Source organism: Acyrthosiphon pisum, chromosome A2 (genome assembly GCF_005508785.2).
Source record: "Acyrthosiphon pisum isolate AL4f chromosome A2, pea_aphid_22Mar2018_4r6ur, whole genome shotgun sequence".
Lineage (NCBI taxonomy): Eukaryota > Metazoa > Arthropoda > Insecta > Hemiptera > Aphididae > Acyrthosiphon > Acyrthosiphon pisum.
Genome location: NC_042495.1, coordinates 37975664 through 38000588, shown reverse-complemented (window position 1 = coordinate 38000588; position 24925 = coordinate 37975664). Strand labels below are relative to the sequence as shown.

The window sequence follows — 24925 nt, the reverse complement described above, 5'->3', positions numbered from 1 at the left end:
GGAAAGAACGTCATTCATGACGCTCGCTCACGCACTCACGTTCATATTTAGTGAACGATACGTGAACGTCACTCGTTTCTTTTCAAAATAGAACGTGAACGTGAACGACGTTTATATTATATTTAATGAATTTGAACGATTTTTAAGACATTCAAATTTATTTATAATTTAATAAATATTGATTGATAATACTATTATGATATATAAATATATAATATATTACGAATTATAAAAATACATGAAATTCCAATGGGCCGGACTTACAACAATAATAATATTATGATTTCCACGATTTTGTATTCGTATTTTAACAATACGTAAAAATAAAATAAAATAAACTAAATGAACGACGAATTTAACGCATTTATATTTTCAAAGAACGCAAACGTGAGCGTGTTCAATTGATAAAATATGAATCTGAACGTGAACGTGAAAGGAGTTTCTTTAATAAGCATTGAACGTGAATTCATTTTTTTAGTGAGCGTTACGAACACTGTTATACACATTGTAGCAGGGCTTAAAACCGTTTACCGGTTTTTCACGAAAACCGTTAAAAACCGTAAATTTTGCGAACCCTAAACCGGTTATCTAATTTATCTGCAGTTTGGAAAGCGGATACCGGTAACCGATTAACAAAAGTTTATAAATTCATATCCCAAAAACCAATTATCGACATTTCTGAAAATCGTTATTTTAGCGATACCCGGTAACCAGTTCAATGGGGAAAAAAAACTTTGTTCCAATTACCAATTATTTATTTTTATTTCAGTTTATACTTTTTATACTTTATTTAGTAGAAAAATATTCTCTTTATCAGTATAAAGAGATCTCTTTATTTATGATATAATTGTACAGAAAATAGTAAATACATACATGTCATACGGGTAATGCCGTAATGGTATACTGTTTATGCGTATTATAAAATAATATATAGGTATATATTATATTTTATATTTTAAATTAAAAATTATATATTTATATCTGTATTCTGTACTGATTATTTAATATTACTGGAATTCCCTATGGCCGTTTCCCGTAATGCAGCCTACATGGACACATGGTTATATTTTATGACCTACAAAGTACTCATTGTACATAATATATATATATATATATACAAGTATTTAGTATATATCATATGATTTAGTATTTACCACGATTTAAGATATATTATATCTTAAATCGTGGTATTTATTAACTACTTATCGTAGTATTACACTATTGTCTATTACCTGCTATTATTATTATTATTTGCTATTCATTGATTCGTTTATTCGATTACAAACAATATCAATAAAGTGTTATCAGTAATTCTATGATGCATCTAACCAGTATGTTTCTAACATGATGGAACCGCTGTTTGGTTTGCTAGGTTGTGATGAATTAAAAAACGCTATCTATCACAAGCAGCGTAGTTTTGCTGACCAAGCGTTACAGCAGCGCTGAATTATCGAAGGCACGGTAACTAATTTAATAAAAAGTGTAAACACATCATTACAAATAATTCATAGTTGATAACAAAAACGAAAAAACGTGATGTGAAAAGCGGTATTTAAACCGTTTAAAATTGGTAAGCGGTTATTTAAATATTTTGGAAACCGTTAAAAATCGGTAACTGGTAATCACTTTTTTATTGTGGTGTAAGGTAACCGGTAACCGGTAAACGGCACATCTCAGAACAAGATAATTGGTAACCGGTTCTTAAAAAAATATCCTATAATTTTGGAAACGGTTTTAAGCCCTGCATTGTAGGCACTGTCTATCAGCCTATGTTAGCTACTCGTAAATGCATAATATATTAATACTATTAGGTAGGTACCTATATTATTATATTATATGAATATATTTATGTATGTGATAACATTTCAAAACGGTATTATTATTATTATTATTATTATTATTATTATTATTATTATTTATAATTTCTATCATTGATTAAGTATAGCTACATAATACATTACATTAAATATGATTCTTAAATTGAAATTTGGCCTATCAACTCAATCGATTTTATCCCAACATCGATCAGTGCCGCAACTAAAATTGTATGGGTCGACAACATTTTGTAATGTACATTGTTGCTATACGATTCATTCCGTTCTCATAAATACCTACATTGCTACATGCTTAGGTACACGAAAGGCGTGGACGTACCTAACAAGCTTGAATTAACAATATTGAAATTTATCTGTCGAATTTATTGTACCAAGAGCCTATTTATAGTATTTTGTACCCAAGATTTCCTCTCTGCTCATTTCGTTGCATTCAGGTTGTTCTTTGTCACCTATAGACAATAATGAGTATTTGCTGTTTTTTATTTACTGTCGTAGTGTCGTATAATATATAATAATGAATAATGATTCGTTAGAATTCAGAAACACTTAAAAAATTACTAACGTACATGACGTGTGTTTTAATACAATTGAGGTTTAAAGTCGTGTGTAATTGTGTAAGTTATAAAACTTAATACTTATAATATATAGTTGTACTAATTATTATTATTTTATATCATATATCACATAATATATTAATATTATATAGATATTAGGTACCATTGGTGCCGCATTATTTTCTCACGATAGAAAAATCATTTGATACCAAACACGTTTGAGATTTTCTTATTAAATTGCATGACGTGTAGTGTGTTCATTATCACTAAATACGAATTTTAGCAATGAATGCATTTTAGATCAATACTTTTTTAATCCTTTGTACGACGGTATAAAAAGTTGTTTGTCTTTTTTTTTAGATGACGAGTATAAAAAAAAGGTACCTTGCGACATTGATAAATTACAATGTTGACATAATAATACTTATATAACGTTGAATACATTTTAAATAAAAGTATTTATTTTTATTTTTCAATGTAAATAATGACGTAAAAAATTACTGTTTAAAAGTTTTAACTGCAAAAAGTACAATAATTTGTATTTTATAGATTAAATTCACTCGGTGAAAAAAAGTGTAATATCCATAAGTACGCATATTCGTTTTCGATCGTATTATTACAATGTTTTTTAATACTTAACTGTGAATGCGAAATGCTTTCGATATAATAATGATTAATGTATATTGTATATTATATTTGAAGTAGATAGGTACCTATGATTATTTTTGATAAAAGGTTCTATTCTGTTGAGGCGTTGATGTAATAAAAAATATAACCGTTTAGTTCTTAAACCGATAGTATACAATAAACCTAACACTATAGATACATACAGGACAAAATAATATTTTAAATGCGTTTGGTGCAGTGGCTACTGACACTAACTAGTTTTATGTTTTGGCGTTGAGGATGATATCACATTACTAATTATATTATGTAGCTTAAAATATTTTATGTAATATGTATATAAGAAATATGTATACACATATAATTTATTATTGTTTATCTATAAGTGTGTGTATGAGTGTGTGTGTGTGTGTGTGTGTGTGTGTGTGTGTGTGTGTGTGTGTGTGTGTGTGTGTGTGTAACTACGTAAGTGTGGTCATTGTTCTGTTCTTGTTAGAGTATCCTGTCTCTCGTGGAACTCATTACCACATAAAAAAAAATTCTCAATACGGACAGCATGTCTTTCTTCTGCCAGTCTAAAAACATATGTTATTTCGAATTTTTTTATCTTGACTTTTTCTACCTATAGTACACAACTATAAGATATTTGTAAAGTCTTAACCTTAAGAGGAAACCACACGCATACGCGTTTTAAGGGGTTTTATATAGGCAATTTCAATAACTTTTTTCTAAAAATTAAAATTCTTTATCTTAAATGTATTTAAATAATAACTCAAAACAGCTTACATGTGGTCTCATGTAACTATAAATCTGCAGTATATCATCGTTGGTTGTAGCATAATTACGTTATCATGTTATAAAAAAACCAGTTTCGTGCATGAAAAAACCTATAGGTTATTAACTATAAACCTATATTATACCTACTATATTATTAGTTTTTTATTAACCAAATGTTAGCCATAAAAAGAAGAGAAGTTATCTGTGAAATATTATTTTTTAGTTTAAGTCGTTATTTTCCATATGTACCTAACATTGTTTAAAAAACAAGTTAAATACGTATAAGTCTGAGTTAATGTTTATTGCCTGTGTATCCGAATTGGTTCCTTGATTATTTTAAAAGCGTTTTATTTAATTTTCCTTCCCACTTTGTACAGACTTAGGACTGTCTACATACTATGCATACAAATTGTGTTTTTTGTTTCAAAATAGTTTAAAATATTTTTAATTTTTTAATTATATATATATTTTTTATAGAAACTATAAACCAATAACATTTCATAATTAAAATACTATTAACAACGTATTTTTTTTTACTTTAAAAAGGAGGTACCACATTTTTGCTTCTCCAGGAATTCCACCACTGCACGATATGAGATTAGTCATATATATGGTTGATTAATGTCTTTAATGATCATAATATAATAAATAATGTTGATTATATTATATTGTATGTATAAAAACAAGATACGCTATACGAATTAACATAACAATTAAAATTATATTATAATGACGTTTTTGAACAAATATAATAAAACATTTTATTTCAGATGAAAAATACAATAAAATCACGAGCGGACGTTCGTGGTTTGCGCAGATATCCCCTCGAGCCTTAATCTTGTCAACATGGGCCTGTAAATATCCGGAGTGAACGGCAACACCATGCCCTTTGCTTGTATTTCTCCTGTAATGACAATTTTGAAAGATTAGTGTATATCACCTAAAACATTTATAATAAGTGTCCAGCGAATACCCAAGGTATAGTGCATTAGCGAATTCGAACTATCTAAATAATTTATTGAGATATAGGCCGCGGTGCTGTGGAAGGTTTATATGTAAATTATTCCTATAGTAGTATAGTGGATTAAAATAATAAATTACTATATATAGGTATAGATATTCGTATTACAATGACTATTTATATTATATACTGCAGTGTCGCACTATCCCATCTCCTACGTCTCAATTCATATTTTTAATCTGATTTTTAAAAATATGTACCTACGTACTATTGGCTGTATTTTATTGTATGGCCACATTTGTTTTCGTTTTTTTTTCGTGCCAAAAAAATGTTTAACTTTTTTTATTGAGTAATATTTTATATTATTATGTATTATATATTAATTTAGATTAAACAATTATACTTAAATTACTGTTTGCTAGCAGTCACTGAATAAATAAGTTTATTGTAACTTATTAGTTTGTAGATCATAACTAAATTTAAATTCTGAACACATAACGGGCATTAAACAGTTTATCTATAAACTTGTTTAGAAACTTAGTCAACAGATTTCGTCGATTTCATAAAATAAATACAGTACGATTTTTTTTTGAGATCTGCAATTACCTATAGTTTTCAAAAATGAATAAAAAAAATAAAAATATAAGTGAAAAAAAGTTATTGTCGAAGGACTTGGACAAACTAGGTAAATATTTCTTGTCTCGTTTAAGCCTAAGAACTAAGTTTAGCACCAACTATAATATGCTTAATCTAAGATCATCACTGCCACTTAACGAGTAGGTATAGGTACAAGTGTACAATTGATAACTTTGATTATTATTTACCTTGGAGGACCATAGTAGCTGCTATTGCTGTCGGTACTCCGACTGTCTTCGCCATTGCTGTGTGTCCGTTGGTTTCACCATAAGACACAAGCGTTACCAATTTCTTTTCATACCGATTGCCAGGCCACAAAACTCCAATGTCGTGGTACAACACCACCAGGTCCCTTTCGTTCTTATCTGCGTGAAATAAAATTATTGCACGTTTCCGGTGCGGTATACAATATTACAATAACTAAATGCGTTCACTATACTATGTATAGCAATACTTGTGTTAGAAAAATTGTTACGAAGAAACGCAAAAGTGTATTAAGGCTTTGCGTTTCTATTGAAGAACAATATGAATAAATATTAAACTAACACTTTTTTAAATTGAGATTATGTTCAGTTCACGCATTGACTACCTATATAATGATGATATTATATGTGTAATATAAATATATGCCTAATACTACAGAGTTATATAATAATATTAACATATACGTACTTAAAGACAATTTTGAAGCGATAAATTGTGAAAACGTGTCTAACGGCGAGCCGAGTTTTAATACTGGTTCCTCTGTTAACAGTCCTAGATCCATGATTTTTTCCAGGACTGATGGTCCGATCTTATCTGCTACTTTCGACAACATATTCTCGTAGAACATATCGATGTCATTGATCTCCAGTAGCGTGCAAATCAACTGACACTGTTCCAATACGAACGTATTTATAATATCAAATAAACTTACTTTACAATACAGTAAACCGATAATCGAGACATATAATCATAATATTATGTAACTAGAGCTGGGTTGACATTACTTTTTTCCGATATCCGATAAACCAATGTATATAATATAGGTATTTCGTCGATACAAAGAAAATTATAATATAGACTATTATATTTCATTAATAAGTAGAAAAAATGCAAGAATAGAGTATACATATTGTTATTTGTTCACAAAAAATAGTAAAACTAAATTAATTTATACACGGCGTAGTTTTTATGTTTTGATTTTAATACCCATATATAATTCATAAAATTGTCCGGTATCAGAAAAACTGATAGTGCAAACTTATATAAGTCTACTATAGGTACCTAATACCGATTATTGGTTTCAGTACAATTTGAATTTGAAATTATAAGTTTACAACCACGCCATCATAATATTATTATTAGTTATAGCCGCTTACCCACGTGATGTCAGGTCCATTTGGGTGGAGGGCAGCGTGGTCTTTAGACTCGATAAGGCGTAGTTTTTGTAGTATCATCATCATCTCAGAAAAACCTGTTCGTGATATTTATACAATATACGTCAGAAAATATTGGTTGTGTACAATTATTGAATAATATAAATATATTATATATTTCAGAAAACCGATCATACCTTTATACCGTATCGTACCCCTGATCATGGTCTGTACTTCAGCTGCTATGCCGTAAAGTTTGGCGTATCGGGTGCTGTCCCGGTTCGGGAAGCCTTCAAACGAAAACCCTGGTAAGAAATTCAATTCGGTCGTGCTATTCATTAGAGCACCGCCGGCAGGGATATCGATTATCTAAAACATTCGGTTTAATTATGGTAAAAAAGTGTAAATTAATGAATCGACGTGCTAAAACCATTTTGTATACTTGCCTCGTGATTTCGTAGGTATTTGGCTTCAGCTACAGTATTCAAAAGCGCCCCGCGAGGAAACCACGAGAACTTATATCTCAGTGGATTGTTGGAGTATTCGGGAGCTGGCAAACCCCCACAATACGATACGAACGAGTCGATTTTACCACCCTCTTCATGTATCTGATCGATGCATTCCATGGCCAATAGATGGTCGATGCCCGGATCCAAGCCAACTTCATTGACAATGGTTATACCGGCTTCGACAGCTCTATAATACGTGGATAGAAATTTTAAATGTTAAATAAACAGTTCGGCCCTGCATTATTCGGTGGTACCTATCGTGCAGCTGCGACATTTTATCCGAACAGTACGAAGCCGTCACCATGTTCTTTTTCAATTCTATACACTGTTCAGCCACCAAGTGGTGGAATTGGCTAGGGAGGAGCGACACAACCAAATCCGATTGTCCCACAAGCTCTTTTAAGTAACTCAAGTCCTCCAAGATATTTAATTGAGTTGACTGAACTCTGTTGAACTTGTTTGCCAAGCTGTTCGATCCACTCATGTCCATAGAACCTGTACAAATAAATACATTAAATATTAGACCGACGTTCTATATTCATGACTAATGAGTAATAAGAACTGATGATTATCATTAATAAAGTGTTACCGAGTACAATTATTAACGATTCATCTTTTAAGAGATATTCGATTAACGGTCCACAAACATGACCTGAGCCGAGCACCAATACTCTTTTGCCAGTGTGATCAACGTTGGAGGAAGCAAATTTATTGGCTAGCCTCAACTCTTTGATGTATTCAAATCGTTCGGTCAGTGAACCATTGCTGGCAATGATAGCCTATATGGACGAAAGATATTATCAATATAATATAATAAATAATATACCGTTATGATAGTGACGGACTCACTCCTAGAACCGCTGGCGAAAAATCATGATCTTCCAGTGGCTTAGTGGCGTCCGATTGAAGTATATTCATGGCGTACGGAAGTACTAAGTTTCCAAATAAGTCTGTGGATTCCATTGGCAGCTGCGTCGGCATATTATCTATCGAGCACACCAACACTCCCGATCCTCTGAAACTGTTAGATATACCGGACGCGCGTATAATTAATCACAATTTATCGAATTTCTGACTTGTCAGCTTTCGACATGCACGACACATACCTTTTGGTGTCTTTGTGTAAATGTGCGTCATATAGGCAAAACGGATTGTCAATGGTCGTGCACTCGTTCATAAACTCTATGGAACCGCCCGGGTCTGCAGATATATCACAGATGCCCAGTAACCTGTGTGGAAGTCCCGGTGCGCCCTCGGATATCGGTATCCATGGGAGCTGAGAAGGAGTCAGTAGTAACTTTGCATCTGGCACCGTCAACAGCTTGGAGCAATCTGGAGCCCAATATATACCGTTGATTATGACTGAAGCATACGGAGCGATCTGCGTTGAACGGATAATGTAGGTATATTGTATATAATATAGTGTATATTATTATTTTGTGTTATTATAGTTATTTTTATAATTATTGTTGCTATTATATTATTATTACAATTGTCATAAATTGTTATTACTAAAATTTTTCAACTGAAAAACTTATATAAAATGTTTATTTCAATTTTGCAATAGACTGCTTACTTCCACCAAAAGCTATTGCTTATACGGAGTAAGTAAAACGTAAATATTAAATGTTATAAAGTTGAACGATCAAAAATAAATAAATATTAATTATATACATTATACGCAACTAGTAAATAAATGTTTTTAGATTTTAGGCTTAGAACATTGAGACAAATCAAACCTTTTTGTTGAACGTCGATCTGTATTTAGAGGGATATTGTTCATATTCTTCTTGGTCATACCCTCCGCCATCAATTCTTTCCAAATAATCTTTACGCGTTACCACGCACGCGTAAAACTTTGTGCTGCCTAAGATATTAACATCAATAAGTGAACAATGAATAATTATTATTCATTATTCGTATATAATTTGAATTGTACATGAATTGTTTTTAACATGTATAAAATCATAATATGTTTAATTTTTTTTTTGTGTATATTTTTTCTTATTTTGCACTGTAATATACCTCCATGTTCTGCAACTTTTTGGAGCATAGACGGTGGAACGTACTCGTGTGGTAGCTCTTGGAATATTTCTTGTGCACCTTGCGACACGTTTCCTGACCTACGGAGTTAGGCGTGTTAAAAATAATAACAGTTTTTCTAATATTAATATTGGTTTTAAGTAATAAAAACCCTCATAGAGTACCCTGTAAAGACAAACGTAACCGGGCCTATCGATTTAGGCATCATGCCCAACGCGATCTCGTACCCAGCATCCCTTAGCGCTTGTCTGGCCATCATCGAATTCCTGTAATTGTGGGCAGGCCCGATGTGCTGTGAATTCAATACAGATTTATGATCTATGAATACTTTTTGAACAGCCGCCAGATTGCTGACTTACCATTAGCGGTGTATGGTGTCCAAGAGCCAGCAATCGCAATCCCAAACCGTGTAAAATATTTATGATACCTGCAATCCCGGCGTATTTCCCAAAAGCCACTACTCTATTCCCGGAAGAATTCATCAGCTTTTCATAATCTATTAGCCGTATGTTCTTTGAAGCGCACAAATACAAAATACATTTACAAAGTTTGTTATAGACATTAGAAGTAGGTATACGAATATACGAGTTTTAAAATATTAAGGAAGTACTTTTTCTAAAATGGCGTCCAGCATGGCCATATTGGCGTCTTGTGCTTTGATTGTGTGCGAGAACATACAGTAGGTTTTGTTCGGTAACAGCAAATCAACAGGGACTTGTTTCACGCCGAATATCACCGACGCCTCGGATATGTCTTCTTGTATCACTGCTCCGGCGTTTACATATGCCTATTTGTGTATTGGGCAATCATTTATTAGTAAATTAAAACCAGTTTCTGTGTTTTTAGTATAATAATATTGAGGTCAAGACCGGTCGTCGCCTTTAACGTGTATTAAGATACGCTAGTGCATAAAAAACAAAAATCGACAACTTTCAGACCGTACACTATAACATTCTGGTTATACACAGTCACGTTATTATTATTAGGAAAGTATCTATAATATTAATGTATAATATGACGAGTTATCATATTATTATAATTTATAAGGTTAATGAAGAGTTTAAGTTATGCAATTTAAACAATCGATTATGTACATAAGTAAACCAAACCTCGAATATTATGCGTTTTCTTACATTTCATTAGCACATTAAAGCTGTAAAGGTTTTTTTCTCGGACGGTTAAATGTACAATATCACGGATCATTCACATCATTAAACATTCATAACATAATTATATAAATAACATGCGTCGTGAAATAGCACATTTTCCGTTTCATTTATATTTTATATTAAAACATTATATAATTTATACTTGAACGGGATAAGCTCTTCTATTTGCCGGTTGGACGATTACTTTGACGCCGTTCTTGGTTAATTCGGCCACATTGGCTGGCGCGAACGGGGCTCTCCTTTCCCACACGGATTGATCTTCTCTTCGTATGGCTATCACTTTCCCGGTCTAGTAAAACGTTTTAAACATACTGTTTTAGAAAAATATTGAATATAATATATAATATTTCAATAAGATGCATTAAATGGACATATTCAGAGAATATATTATTATTCCTTACGTGTTTTTTTCGGGCTAGCGTAAAACCGCTATAATACTTAAAACTCCGTAACATAATTTAATAAAATAAAAAAAATTAATACATTTCACGTAAGAATTCACTTTTACACAACATTAAAATGTTCGTATTTGCAGTAATGTAAAATATTATGTTCTTAATTGCACCAGTATCAAATTATAATTAAAAAATGATTGTTTATTTTCTGATAATATTTTCCTACAAATTAGAAGAGAATTAATGAAATCATAACGTAAAAACACGATAATAAAAAATAAATAAGCTATAATCTATAGGTTTTATAGAACGCTAACAGTTATATAATAAAACTGCTCAGTCGAGGAGCAAAGTCCTCTAATTAAATATGTTGTTCTATTAGATGCTGTTTGTGCATACATGATTTATAGTAGAAAAAATGCTTTGATTTTAAACTTGGATGTCTTTTCTCGCAAGAAAGTGAATTTAGATGGTACTTTTGGAAGGTCAAAATTAAAAATTCAATAACCATTAAAATAATGAGGAAAAATATAAAAATAATTAGTAAAAAACAGGATTTTTATGCAAAACTGATTTTCGACAATATTTTTAATACCTATAATGTTTTTAACTATATTGTCTATCAATTTAGAGTCTTTACTTTTACTACAGCCTGAGAGGTTATATCCCACGCAGAAAAGTTTTTTCTGTGTTGTATACATATTTTGTAAAACGGAGACACCACATGTTTTAATATTTATCACCTCACCTCTTAATATTTGAGCTTATTATAAAATATTTTTGTTTAAGCTGCCTCATTTATAATTTAAAGCAGATTTTTAAAAATTAATGTATATTTTAAAATGTTTAGTGTATATTTTACCAATTTTACTTCCTATAACTTTCCTGCCTAGCTGATAACCATATTATGCTTTCCTGCTTTTGGTATTTTGGTTATTGCTTTGTTTATTAGATTAAAAACGTGGATGAGGTCACGCATGGGCGCGGAAAGATTAACTGGCTTAGCTTTACTCAATACTCATAGGGACATAAGCATTGATGTAGAAAAAATCATTGATAGATTTGCGGTTGGTAAAAAAAGAACCATACAATTGATGCTCAAATAAATTATTAATACATTTGTTTATTTAATATTGAATAAAAGACTATTGAATTTTTATATGGTTTAATTTTTTTTTTATTTACAACAGATGTCTATTGACTAATATGTATATAGTGAAATTCTATAATACCAATTCGCCCCCTCCTTAAATGAGCTTCAAATCCGCTACTGCATTACAGTGACTTACTCAATGACGATGTATACTCGTCACCTATGTCCTACTATACAGCAGAGTGATTACCTACTCCCCCTTATATTATTGGAATAAAGTGATTAAATGAACGATAAAACTAATGTACCAAAGTATTTTTGTAACATTGTTATTATTATATAATTAAAATAGTATTGTTTGACGAATTAAGATTAAAATAAGTGTTATCAGAGGTGTGTTCTACAAAACTATACCTTAAAATGTATAATTAAATATTGAAATAAATTAGGTAGGTATTTTATTTTCTAAATATTTTTGTGATAAGATGACAATATGTCATATTTGCTCCCGAACAATTTGTGAGCATAGACTATTAAAGTAAAAAATGTTTTTAATTAAAATCAAAATGCATAATTTAATATATATATGTATAATTATTTATAAATGTGAAATGTTTAGGTAATAATATTATTTTGATAGGTATTGGTAGGTAGGAACATATATGGTATATTGGCTGTTTAAGTATAATAATTTATTAATTTATAACTTGAATTCGAATTAGGGTCTGTTAATGTCATCAATCAACATATTATTTCAAGTTTATGTATCGTTTATTTTTTTCTGATAAACCTTTCATATTCCCGGATATTGGAAAGTAAATTGAATGATTTTGGTTCACCTAACTCAATGTATCTTAATATTTCAATATCTGTATGAATGTATCAATAAATACTAAATAGAAATCTATAATTCTTCGTGGACTATCTTTTAAAGTCCATAGAAATTATAATAATAATAATACAAACTTTTAACCTCTGTTGACCGAACCGTACTTAGGTATCTACTTATTAAAATTACAAACATTATAAGTAGAATAGTTAAGTCATCCTTGATTTTAAGTGATTCCTACGCATACTGCATAAGAACTAAAGCTAGAATCTTATAAAAAAAAATATTATATTATTCAGATTTCAGTTTATATTATATTGAATTAGAATAATATTGTACTTATTGTAGTAGGTTGTAGGTAGGTACCTATATACAATATATTAAGTATATCGTATGATAATAATTCAGACTATTAAAAATAAAATAGACCATAATTTATTAATGTATCTACATAGCAAATTGTTGTATAATCACACTAGAAAATTGAAATTGTCGGTTCATAAATAAATAAGCAATTATATATTTTGTCACTTTCCTTAAAATGTATTAAATTAATTAGTATAAATTATAAATTCTACTATTATTGATTACTTCATAATTTGTATTATATTTATTTATTATTTTTAGGTCAAAGTCAAATACATTTTTTTAGGTATACAAATATGTATATATTGGGTACAATATATAAAAAATATACTCAAACACTTCATTAATAATAGATACTGCAAAAACTATGCATACCTAGCTAACAATTTCTATATAGGTATTGTAAAAAATCTGTATAATAGGTAGTAATTTTAATATGGAAGTAAAAAAAAAAAATGTTTTATTTAATTAAATAATAACATAAAATTTTTAACGATTTTAACATTTTTTAAAAATATTTTTTACCTATTTTAAATATGTTACAAATATTAAATAAAATCATTTAACCCTTTAAAATATAACTTTTAGAATACCTAGCATTGTTTAAAAAATAACTTAATTTTTTTTTTTTAATTGAAGTATTTTACTTCACTCAAGACCACAAAACGGTAAATTATACTGCTAATTATACTATAATAGGTTGAATACTTGAATATATTAGTATAATAGGTAGTAGAAAAGAAGCAATATCCTTAAGGTACCTACCTAACCTATAACTTAGCCTATACTCGAAGATTGTTTTTAATCGCTATTATCACATTTTTGGTAGGGTTCTATCCTCTTTGTACTCTATATTATAGCATTCCAATTGACATTATAATATAGTAATGAATTTAATTTTCAACTTTGTGTCTTTGTATACCTGAAATACATATTTTAGTTTAAATTTTAAAATGTTGACACTTTTTTGGGTCACCCATTGTGTGTTGGTAAATCAAATACTCAAATTATTATACACCGAATGAGTTTCATGTAAAATAATAAACTTTGTTCAGTTTATTGTTGTAAATGTTATATTGAAATGCATTATATATTATATATATGAAATAAAGATTTCACACGTACGCTTGAAAATGTGTGGAAACTGACTGATAAATAAAAGGATTTTAAAGATAACATAATTTAAAAAAATCTTATATGTGTTGAAACCGTTAACGTGCTGAAACGTTTTAATGAGTAAGTACTCGACAATTATATATTATCATTATGGTGATATTAGGACTTGGAGCCACCTAGACAAAATAAAACGATTATTTTAAAGCTCCTTACAGAGTTTTTAAATATATGCAGCTTTAAAATTAATAAGTATTTGTGTTTGAACGTTAATGAGGTAGCCCGGGTAGGTACATAATTTTACATTATGTACTATAGTTATACTATTGACGTAGTATTGTGAACCTTATTTATTAAATTTAATATTGTTATAATTTATAAGTCTTGAAAATGCTCTATATAGTTTTAAGGTAGTTTGATATTTAGTTTTATTTAATTTAGTGTAATATTTACAATACCCATACACAGTTTTAGACAAATAAGACAAATTTTACATTTTAGAAATATATGAAAAAAATGAGTTGAAAAAAATGAATATATTTCTAAAGAAAATAGCTTCGCAAATAAAAATGCAACATTAGTGCCAATACAGGTAATTAGAATCAATCATTAGAGAAATTATTAATTATTATCATATACCATGATAAGAATTAATAATCATACAAAATACGATTCTGAGTGACACCTGTACCGGTGTACACGTGTACCCAAAATCCAAAAACCCAAAATGGTTTAAGTTTTGTTAGTGCTTGTAATTTATCTATAATTTGTTGTAGAATTTTTAAATTTTCTAAAAAACTCCAGTAATATTCGAAAAATTAATGAAATTTATGTTTAATGAATGTCTGATTTATAGATATACAAAGAAAATTTATTAATGTTTTTATATGGTTACAAAACATTTTTATTTAACTTGGTAAAAAAAAAAATAGTAATAATAATAGTATAAAATAATGTGAACTGATTTTTACAAATAAATATAGGAAAATGTAGGGTTTTTAATATTTTTATATGGTAACAAAACATTTTTTTTTAACTAGGTAAAAAAAAAAATTAATAATAATAATAGTATAAAATAATGTAAACTGATTTTTACAAATCAATTCTATATATACACCTATAATCCAAATATACCACTCACTTACTAATTCATTCATCTTTACATCTCAAAAACTACAACACGTACGAACTTGAAATTTGGAATAGTGGTTCCTCTAATGAACATGATGTGCGATCAGAAAGTATTTTCCGATTTTCGAATTTTAAGGAGGTCTTCAAACAGGGATCTTGAGATTCACGGTGTAAATTGAAACTTTTTTTTGCATATAAATGGTTGCCATTAGTTACTATTAAGGGCAGATTAGGCATGTATCAAGTTTTTGAGCTTATGGCCTCGAATAAAGAAACTATATCTTAAAACCAAATGTATGTGTGTAGCTTATATACTCAAAACTACTCAATTGGATTTGATAAAAATCTCAGAGATTGTTTTTTAGAGATGTCAGAAAAAGAAAGTTTATAGATAGTAAGTATAGTTTAAACCACGTTAAGACATATACCAAGTTCTGAATCTAACCAACTTCTTGTGGTTGCCCATCTAAGTCAATAATTATAAAGTCAAGTACACAGACGCCGATTTGTCCATGAATTGAGCTAGACTAAAACTATATAGCGTATGAAGTATATTATATACTATATAGGATTTTCCACGAAAAAAAATTGCACACTGGCATAACCGGGATTTTTAGCTAGTTATAACAAATGTAACTAATCAATAGAAAAAAACACAAAATATGTAAGTATAGATGATTATTAATCTTAGTAATTATAGCTAATTCAAGTTTCAACATATAATACAGTTGAAGCTAAGAAGATCAAACAATAATAAAAAAAGTATGCATCATTACAAAAGCATTGGCCTCTTGGAATCTGAAAAACAATCAACCTAAACCAAAACAATGTAAGCCTTGAATTTTAGAATATTTAAGTTATAAGTTTTATTTTAGTTTCAAAAAATTATAAAAAAGCATTAACTTACTTCAGATACATATTTGAATAACAAAAAACGTTAACGGGTCCTTTGGCAGTTTGGCTGAAGCACGGTTGTTCGTATCGATATTATTTCAATAGCTGATGGACAGATATTTTAATATTATAATGGCTTTTCTGAAAGCTTTGTGCTTAAGCACGAAAATCATAAGTTTATATTTTGTATAAAGTTTGTTTAAAAAAAAGGTACGAAAAAGTCACCGAAAAAATGCATCGGTAGATAGTACTAGATTATGTGTATAGATATGCAGATATGCACAACTCTTTGAGCGCCTATTTGATTTATTAACTTTGTCGGGGCATCATTAAATACATAGGATCCTGAAAGCCGATCATGCCAGTTATTAAAGGTCATAAATGTACAGTAGGAGGCTAGACATACTTTTTTTTATACCTTTCCTTTTCCCACCAAATGAGACAACCACTAGTATACCAATTTCCACTAAACAAATGTTTACTTTTTTATATATTGTATGTCTTTTAGGAAGAAGTTTCTTGCTAAATTAAATTATATTATAAATGTACTTATAGTATACCTAAAGTATATGTCTTCATCACTGATTTCGAACTTTTTTTTTAGATTAAATTTTATAAGTCAGTTATTTTTTAAATGATTTTGACTAGGTAAAACACGTGAAATATCTTGAATATTTGTGAAATCTGAAAACAGAATAGTATGATATATATATAATGAATTTTATATAATATTACCAACCGTTATTAACTTATAATTCCATTACGATTGGAAAAATTGAATTTGAAAATATCGTTGTGGTTATCTTGTAATAGTATATAGGTATTAGGTACTGTATACAATATAATAATGTAGGTACTCTAAAAGTCTCAAGCCTACAAATAATATTTTTTAAATAATTACAACCAAATTACGAAAATTGTTTTTCATGGTTTAAATATGTGATTTTGTCCTAATTTGAACTTAAAATTACATGTTTGTGTTTAAATATTTTTTAGATTTTTTAGTTACAGTATAAACTGTTTATGGGAATCCTTGTTTTCAATTTTCAAAGCTTAGCTATAAACATTTAACACTTTATAACTTTTTAGTTTTTAACTACATAATAGTTTTAAAATTTTGGACAGTTTGATACATTTTGTTAACATTTGAACTTAAAATACTTTTAAAAAAAATGGTGGCTACGGATATTTAATATTTATTATACTTATAAGGATATACTTATAAGGATCCTTGTATTAAATTTTCAAGATTTTCGACCCAACGAATAACATTTTATTGACATTAATTATAGAATAAACAATATAAATACGGAACATTTAAAATGTCTATGAATACTCAAAACGAGTCAAAATATTTTGAAAATTTTATTATGTATAGAAAATGATAAAATAAACATTTGATGAAAATTCAAAGTACCTACGGTTAATATTTTTTTTGTACGCCTGCACCGAAGTTTAGTTTTCAATGATGGTTTAAGCGTTGGAAAGCGACATTTTTCTGTCCAGCGGGCGGTAATGTGGGAATCTCCATTATAGTGCCGGGTGGTATAAAATGGAAATCCTAAAAAGTGCTGTGAATATTCAATGTCTAACTTCAAACGACCGTAAAAAATTAATTTGACTTTTCAGTAAGCTTTTTTTTTGTTAAATGTAGAATAACATAAGATGAATCTTGTATACAAATATTGAGTATGCCTATATAAATTGAGAAATAACTTATGTATAAGTATTGGAGAAAAGAGAAAGATGGAAAAAATATATTTATATATAATAATAAAAGATAAATAATAACAAATTAATGGTTGTAATACTAGGTTGAAAAATAAAAAGAAACAACATGCAAGAATACACAATTTTTTTTATTACATAAAATACATGTACTAATGTAGGTACCCTATGGGTAGGTACTATATATTTCTTGAGACATGAACCATAAAAGCTTAAAGGATTAGTAATTTAATATTTTATAGAATATATAGAATGTATATCAATTATTAATAAACTCGATGGGTAATATTACTAATTTAGATTATAACACATATAGGTAGTATTTTTTTAAAACACAGTTTTTATGTGACAACAGATAATATTATTTTGTGTTTTGTTTAGACGTTGTGTTTGTGTGAGTAAATATGGATGACAGGTAAAGAATGCATGTTCAACATGAGACTGATGACTAATGAGTTATATTATTTCACTGAAATTTCGACAAGTAGGTACCTACGTTTAAAAAATTGAAAGAAAGCATGTTAAATGTTAGGTATCAAATTTAACCACGAGATCATGTACTCTTGTTACTTTTAATAAATTAATATTACCCAGTGAATAATTAAAATTAATAGGGGGTATTTTAAAAGAAAATTTAAGTTTAGAACATTTATTTGTAATCATTGTCTTTATACCATTTTTAACTTTTTAAATATTATTTAAATCAAACAATAGTTTAATTATTGCATAAAATATTCAAGTATGAAATAATTGTTGGTTATATCGTTAATAAAAATACAAAACAATGAAGCAGGAGATAAACTATTTCCTTGTAGGACACGTGGATATTAGAAAAACACCTACTTTACTATCTGTGTACGTCTGATATGACCATGAAATAAGTGGTTCAGCGATCACATAAGCTTTAAGATTATTAATTAATAACATACGGTTAATCTAAATCTTTTTCGTAGCTGTATAAATAACGCCAGTAAGTTAATTTGTGATTGACTATTGAATGATTTTGAAATATAATGTTTAAATATACAAATATACGAACCTATGTATATTTTATTTTAAATTATTGTTGGTTGTTTTTGACTACAAACATGCTGGACATATTCTAATGATAAACGATTGCATAAAGATGAAATGATGTTTAAGATATTGAATATCGAAAGCCGTATTATTTATAGTAGCGTGGAGTCCTTTTAAAGCAGATAGTGTTTTGTTCAATGGGATGACGTTGATATAGTATTATAGTATACAAATTACTTGTTAGTTGTTGTGTAGAACAGTATTTTCAAACAATCAACCTCTAAGTAAAAAACGATTTTGAATTACATTTTTTCAACTGAATCATAAACAACTTTTAGAATTTAAAAGTTAAAACCGATGTACCATAGGCGGACATCGGGGGGGGGGGGCTTAGGGGGTTTAGGGGGGGTAAGCCCCCTAAATATTTTAATAGCCCCCGCAAAATCGAAACTTAATTTGAAATGTTATTCATTGATTTAATTATTATGTTTTCGTTTTTTTTTGAAAATCGTAAAATAATATTTAACCAACAAATGACGCTAATATAATATCATTAAAAATCATAGAATATGGCCGTCTGTTTATTTAAAAACAATCAAATCCACCGCCACCAACAACTGACCGAATTCATTTAATTGACGAACACGCGATCACGTGGATATCCGATAGGCGACGCGTTATCACGTCTTATCGGTATGCTGGGCGGCGGTTAGGTTACTCATAATAGAAACGGGCTCACACGTGCCGCGCTGACATAGTGACATTGTGATAATAATTAGTCGATAATAAATAGTTTCGGTTTCAACGTTTTTGTGGTTATGACAATAATTGAGTTTGAGTATTGACTATTGACGGTTAATATTGTTGAATACGACTATTACGAGTATACAACTATAATAATAGTTTAATTGTTAGCTCGGTTGAGTGTTGTGACGTAGACGTTAAGTGTTTTGAATTTTGAACATGGCAAATTTGTTTAGTATTTTTAATGTGAAAAAAGATCTTAAGAAAGAAAAAAACAAAAAATATTAACAACATTGAAACAAACCTCGTTTACAATGACAACTTGGATGATTTAGAATTAGAAGTTAATAACGAACGTGGTGATCCAAGAAACACGTTAAATGGACCAGTTGACCATGACGAATTAGATGACTCAGAGTTAGAAAAAGTTAATAACGAAACTAGTGATTTAGGAATTTTTTTTAATACAGTTTAAACATATCTATATTTGTATTATATATATGTTTATTTGAGTATGAGAAGGGGGTGCGGGGGCGAAGCCCCTGCGGTCCACTTTACATTAGATTATTATAGCCCCCCTAAAAATTGAACCAAATGTCCGCCTATGCAATGTACGCTATTCAATCTTCACCGATTATTTATAAAATAAAAACACTTATACACCGTGGAATTACACTCGATAATTAAGTGACTATATCCTGTATTATTACTACTATACCATTTGTATTAAGTAATAACCAGTGGACAGTGATGTATTACTAAAAATATTCTTGAGTATACGCTTTTTTTATGCAGATAGATGACAATATAGTAAAAACTTTATCAATAGGTAAGTCAAAACAATTTTTTTTATATTGTGAGTATTCATAGAACTTGGTACATTTTCAAATAAAAACCATGAAAGCCCAATGAAAAACGTAAAAAGAGAAATGCAGCCACATATTGATGACACTTTCTATTTTTGGAAATTTAAATTCAGAAAAATGACATACAATTTTACAAATGGACCTTCAGACGTTATATAAAGTAGATAAAATATTGGTTCCCAAGATGTTAATCACCTGATATCTATTAAACACAATTTGAAAATTAAAAATTAAAATTACAAATAATTAGGTATAGAATATCGTTGTTTCGTTAGTTACTGAAAATTCTAATAGGTATATCGTATACCTACCATATATCTGATTTTGGTTCAAGTATATTTTGTACTATAGCTTCAGCCTTTTTACGACCACAAGATATTTTGTTGGTAATATTTGAATCGATAAATATTTTTGGAATCAACTTCAAATCACAATCGATTGAATTACAAGATAGGTTATGTTTATGTTATATTATGAAAAATTTCACATACCCCAGCTAAATTTAGCAATTGACTTTCCTATTTATTTTAGTTATACAAAATGAATTTATAGTAGTTAATTGTTTGCTAGAACTTTCATTAATTTATGTGAAACTCAGTTTGCGCGATGTTGCACATTCAATTCATCTCCATGAAATATTAAAAAGTCGTTCCTACATACTTTACAATGATCTTACAAATTGTTGTTTTCTGATTATTGAAGCCAGGTGTAAGAACTTAACCACATATCACGAAAATTACACACTACACAGGCGTTTTACCTTTTTCAGTAGAGTACTTTCATCTCCGGAGTCACTCATTTTATATGATTTTTATATAGATACACGCCAATCGCACACACGCACAACACGACAATACACAGCGTACGCTGACGGCTCACTCCAAAATAAATTATTTGTGCGAGTGTCAATGAAATGACAATATTACGTGTTGGGAAAAAATATAGATAAAGCAATAATAATAATACAGCACGCACTCATTAACAGTAATTGGTCGGCTATCGATCACTGAGAGTTGATACCTTTTATCGACAGTTTTATCGTTTGTAGTGTTTGTACAATTAATGTGGAAAAGATAAATTATCATTTTCCAAATATCCCGGAGAAAATGTGTCCCACAACGACATTAATCGGGACGAAGAAAAAAACACACAAATTGTGAATTTCCCGCTAAAATTGAGACGGTTGGCAACCCTGTGTATACGCCGCCGTGTACTCGCTTATCGTCGTACTTACGTTTAGAGAATATTCGCTATAAGAAAACTAGAGAAGAGAGTACCTACTATATTATGCCGGGTCGGTAATTTCAATTTGTGAAGGGTATATTAACAACTTTAGGCAGCTCAAAAAAATTTCCAGCAGGCTAATATATTAGATTGTATACATACTATAGAGTTATTACAAAATATGTATTTTGCGCTACGCTGGAAAATTATAATCTTTATATTTTGCATCTAATATCTAATGGGTTACCATTATTGTACACCTATTAATACTTAATATTTACTAAAATATTCTTAAAAAATAATTATACGTTTGCGCATAATGCCAGAATATCCAACCACGGTAATGAGCGCCTCGTCGCCAATAATCGCAAATGTTATTTCAACTGACAAGTTCACTGAATAGTAGATAATATTTGCAATCATAAGACACCAATTTTAAAACGATAGTGCCAATAGTTTTTTTTTTTACGAAGTATTATAAAATAAAGGTTAAGTAAGACACTATTGTACCTAAAGACATTGTACACAAAACAAATCCTAAAATCCTCAGTCGCACATAAAATATTTAATATAAGCCAAACATTTTTATATTTATTTAATTGATGCATTAATAATATCACATATTCATTTGGCCACAGTTTCCGATATTTAATAACAATGCACTCGTATACCACCTATAATATTATTATGCTACTGGTAACTAGATAATAAATTATAATACTTTGGTACATATTAAATTCAAATAATTGAACAAAAATAGTGGGCGTTTTAAATGTTTCAATGCTAAGGATAACAATTAATTTTAAACTGTTCATTTCTTATTGATATTAGTTCAATGATTTAACACTGATCAGTTAGATACGAAAGTGTTATATGATGTGGGGGGGAAATTTCAATAAAATTATATTCTTAATTTAATTTACAAATTATAATTACACACTTCTTACAGAGCGTCTACTGACCTGTTAATACAAATTATGGTAAAACGTTTATACAATTATACAGCAAATGTCTAATATGATTTTAATAATTTATTTTAATATATTCAATTTACAGTTTAAAAAAAATATTCAAATTAAATCACATAGAAATCAAAAATTGTGACTAAAAGTTGTATGACTGCCTACCTGTATAATGGATATTCTACAACCTGTACCACTGGGAAAAAGTTTGACCACTGCGTATGTGTAATATGTATAATTAGTTACAGTAGAATATTTTTAAATAGTTTAATATGAAATTTTAACAATTCATTTTAATGTATTCAATTTGTAGTTAGGAGTGAAATATTCAAATGGTAAAATTTAGCAAAACAAAATTGAGAAATATTATAATAATATATATATATATAGTTTTTGTATAATATTATAATCAATACGGGTTATATTGAATAATATTATTTAATACGATTGCATTAATTGTCATTCTATTCAGGGATCAAACAATAGCAGCCGAAAGTAACCTTTTCTCGTTTTTCATTTTCCGATTGCAGTGCATACAAATTAGGTATCTAGGAAATACTGTTTTAAGTGGTTATTAAAACTAAATAAATATTCCAATTTCGTATCTTTGCATAAATATAATTACAACACATTCTTTTGAGCTATCAATATTCAGCGTGAATGGTGCTTTCTAGTCCATTAAAGATAAGAAAGCAGATGAACTGCTATAGTGGGACGTGGTTGAACTATGGTAGGTACAAAAAAAAGTCATAAATCAGCCTATTGATAAAAAATTATACATTCATTTTTATTTATTCTATATATAGTTTAAACCTTTTTATAATTTGACTAGGTATATGAACATAGGCGTGCGCAGCCCTCTTGTTCAGGGTATGCAGAAGCAGTGGTGGATCCAGGAGGAGGGGGGAGCAAAAGGGACATTCTCCCCCCAATCGCCTTAGTTTCCCATTGTTTACAGTGTTTACACTGTGTTTAGCCAATTTTGTACTTTTTCCTACCCCCCCCCCCCCCCCAAATTAAGCACTGGATTACCACAGGCACCCCCTGAAAGTTATTTTAAGAATGTAAAATTCTGATAAAATATATACACAATACACAAATAGTTTCGAGTTTAAACATAATAATATGTACACTCCTGGGCCGCACTATAATTAGTAATTATTTTTCTTGCGCACAAAAATTTTTTTTCTAAAAACGATTTTTGCCGCTCAAAGAGCTTCAGGGTATGCAGCTGCATACCCTGCATACCCCCTGCGCACGCCTATGTATATGAATAACATTAAAACATTTATATGTTTTTACTTTGTTTAATAACAAATGCATTTTTAAACATCCGAAAATTATCGAGCATATTATTATTACCTATTCTATTATGAATGTATGATTGACTGTATTAGGTATTTATTTGTAATTTTTTAAGACTGAATAATATTTATGGGTTGATGTTTTGTGCAATGATAATATGTAGGTACCTATAATAAATTAAAAATTATAAACGTTATTTTGTGAAACAGTGTATGTTATATGTTAGGTTGCAATCGGGATATAAGATATTTTTAATTTTTTTATCACCACGTTACACCAGGCCTAAATATCTCAAACATGTTATTATTATATAGGATATAATATAATATTTATATTTAGGACTTGGGAGACTGAATAGTGTCTTCTGAATTCGGGCCGGTATTGGGCGTTTCTGTTTTATAACTTTAATTAACAATATTCTACTTTTTAAAAAAAACATTAAATATACTTAACTATATTCCTAGCTAAACTTCCTGTTCACTAGATATAATATAAAGTGATATATGTAACGATCTTTTAGAATTTTAATTTCCATCAACGTTTCTTTTATATAAATCAACAAAATATTGTGTTGTATGTTTTAATAACAATTATTGTTATACCCAGATATTTGTTTAACATTATTTTTTTAACAATTGTATGCAATGTAGTCGTAGTCTATGTTTTGAGTTTTTTAAAAATATTGTTCTACAATTAATCATATTCACTGAATTTTCGTAGCAGTCCGGTATTCGCGTACACTATTACTCGGAACTCTCATGGCAGGGACAGAGACAAACACTACAATTTGAT

At 29.2% G+C, this 24925-nt stretch overlaps 1 protein-coding gene across 2 annotated transcripts; it reads right to left on the bottom strand.

Annotated features, from left to right (window-relative positions):
• Positions 1-4432: 4432 nt before the first annotated feature.
• Positions 4433-21548, bottom strand: LOC100163885 (alpha-aminoadipic semialdehyde synthase, mitochondrial). Of its 2 annotated transcripts, none has more exons than XM_003242162.4 (17): positions 21403-21548; positions 10609-10755; positions 9908-10084; positions 9657-9809; positions 9462-9589; positions 9280-9377; positions 8994-9121; positions 8361-8635; positions 8104-8275; positions 7844-8033; positions 7509-7749; positions 7192-7441; positions 6943-7114; positions 6749-6843; positions 6060-6261; positions 5576-5752; positions 4433-4694 (listed from the first exon to the last, which is right to left on the bottom strand). In XM_003242162.4, exons 1-17 carry the CDS (start codon positions 21439-21441, stop codon positions 4579-4581), a joined length of 2760 nt encoding a protein of 919 aa, XP_003242210.1. In that variant the 5' UTR covers positions 21442-21548; the 3' UTR covers positions 4433-4578. The 2 variants fall into 2 exon arrangements, with proteins under 2 accessions (XP_003242210.1, XP_001950381.1); XM_001950346.5 differs by lacking the exon at positions 21403-21548 and adding an exon at positions 10868-11017.
• Between the last annotated feature and the right edge of the window lie 3377 nt (positions 21549-24925).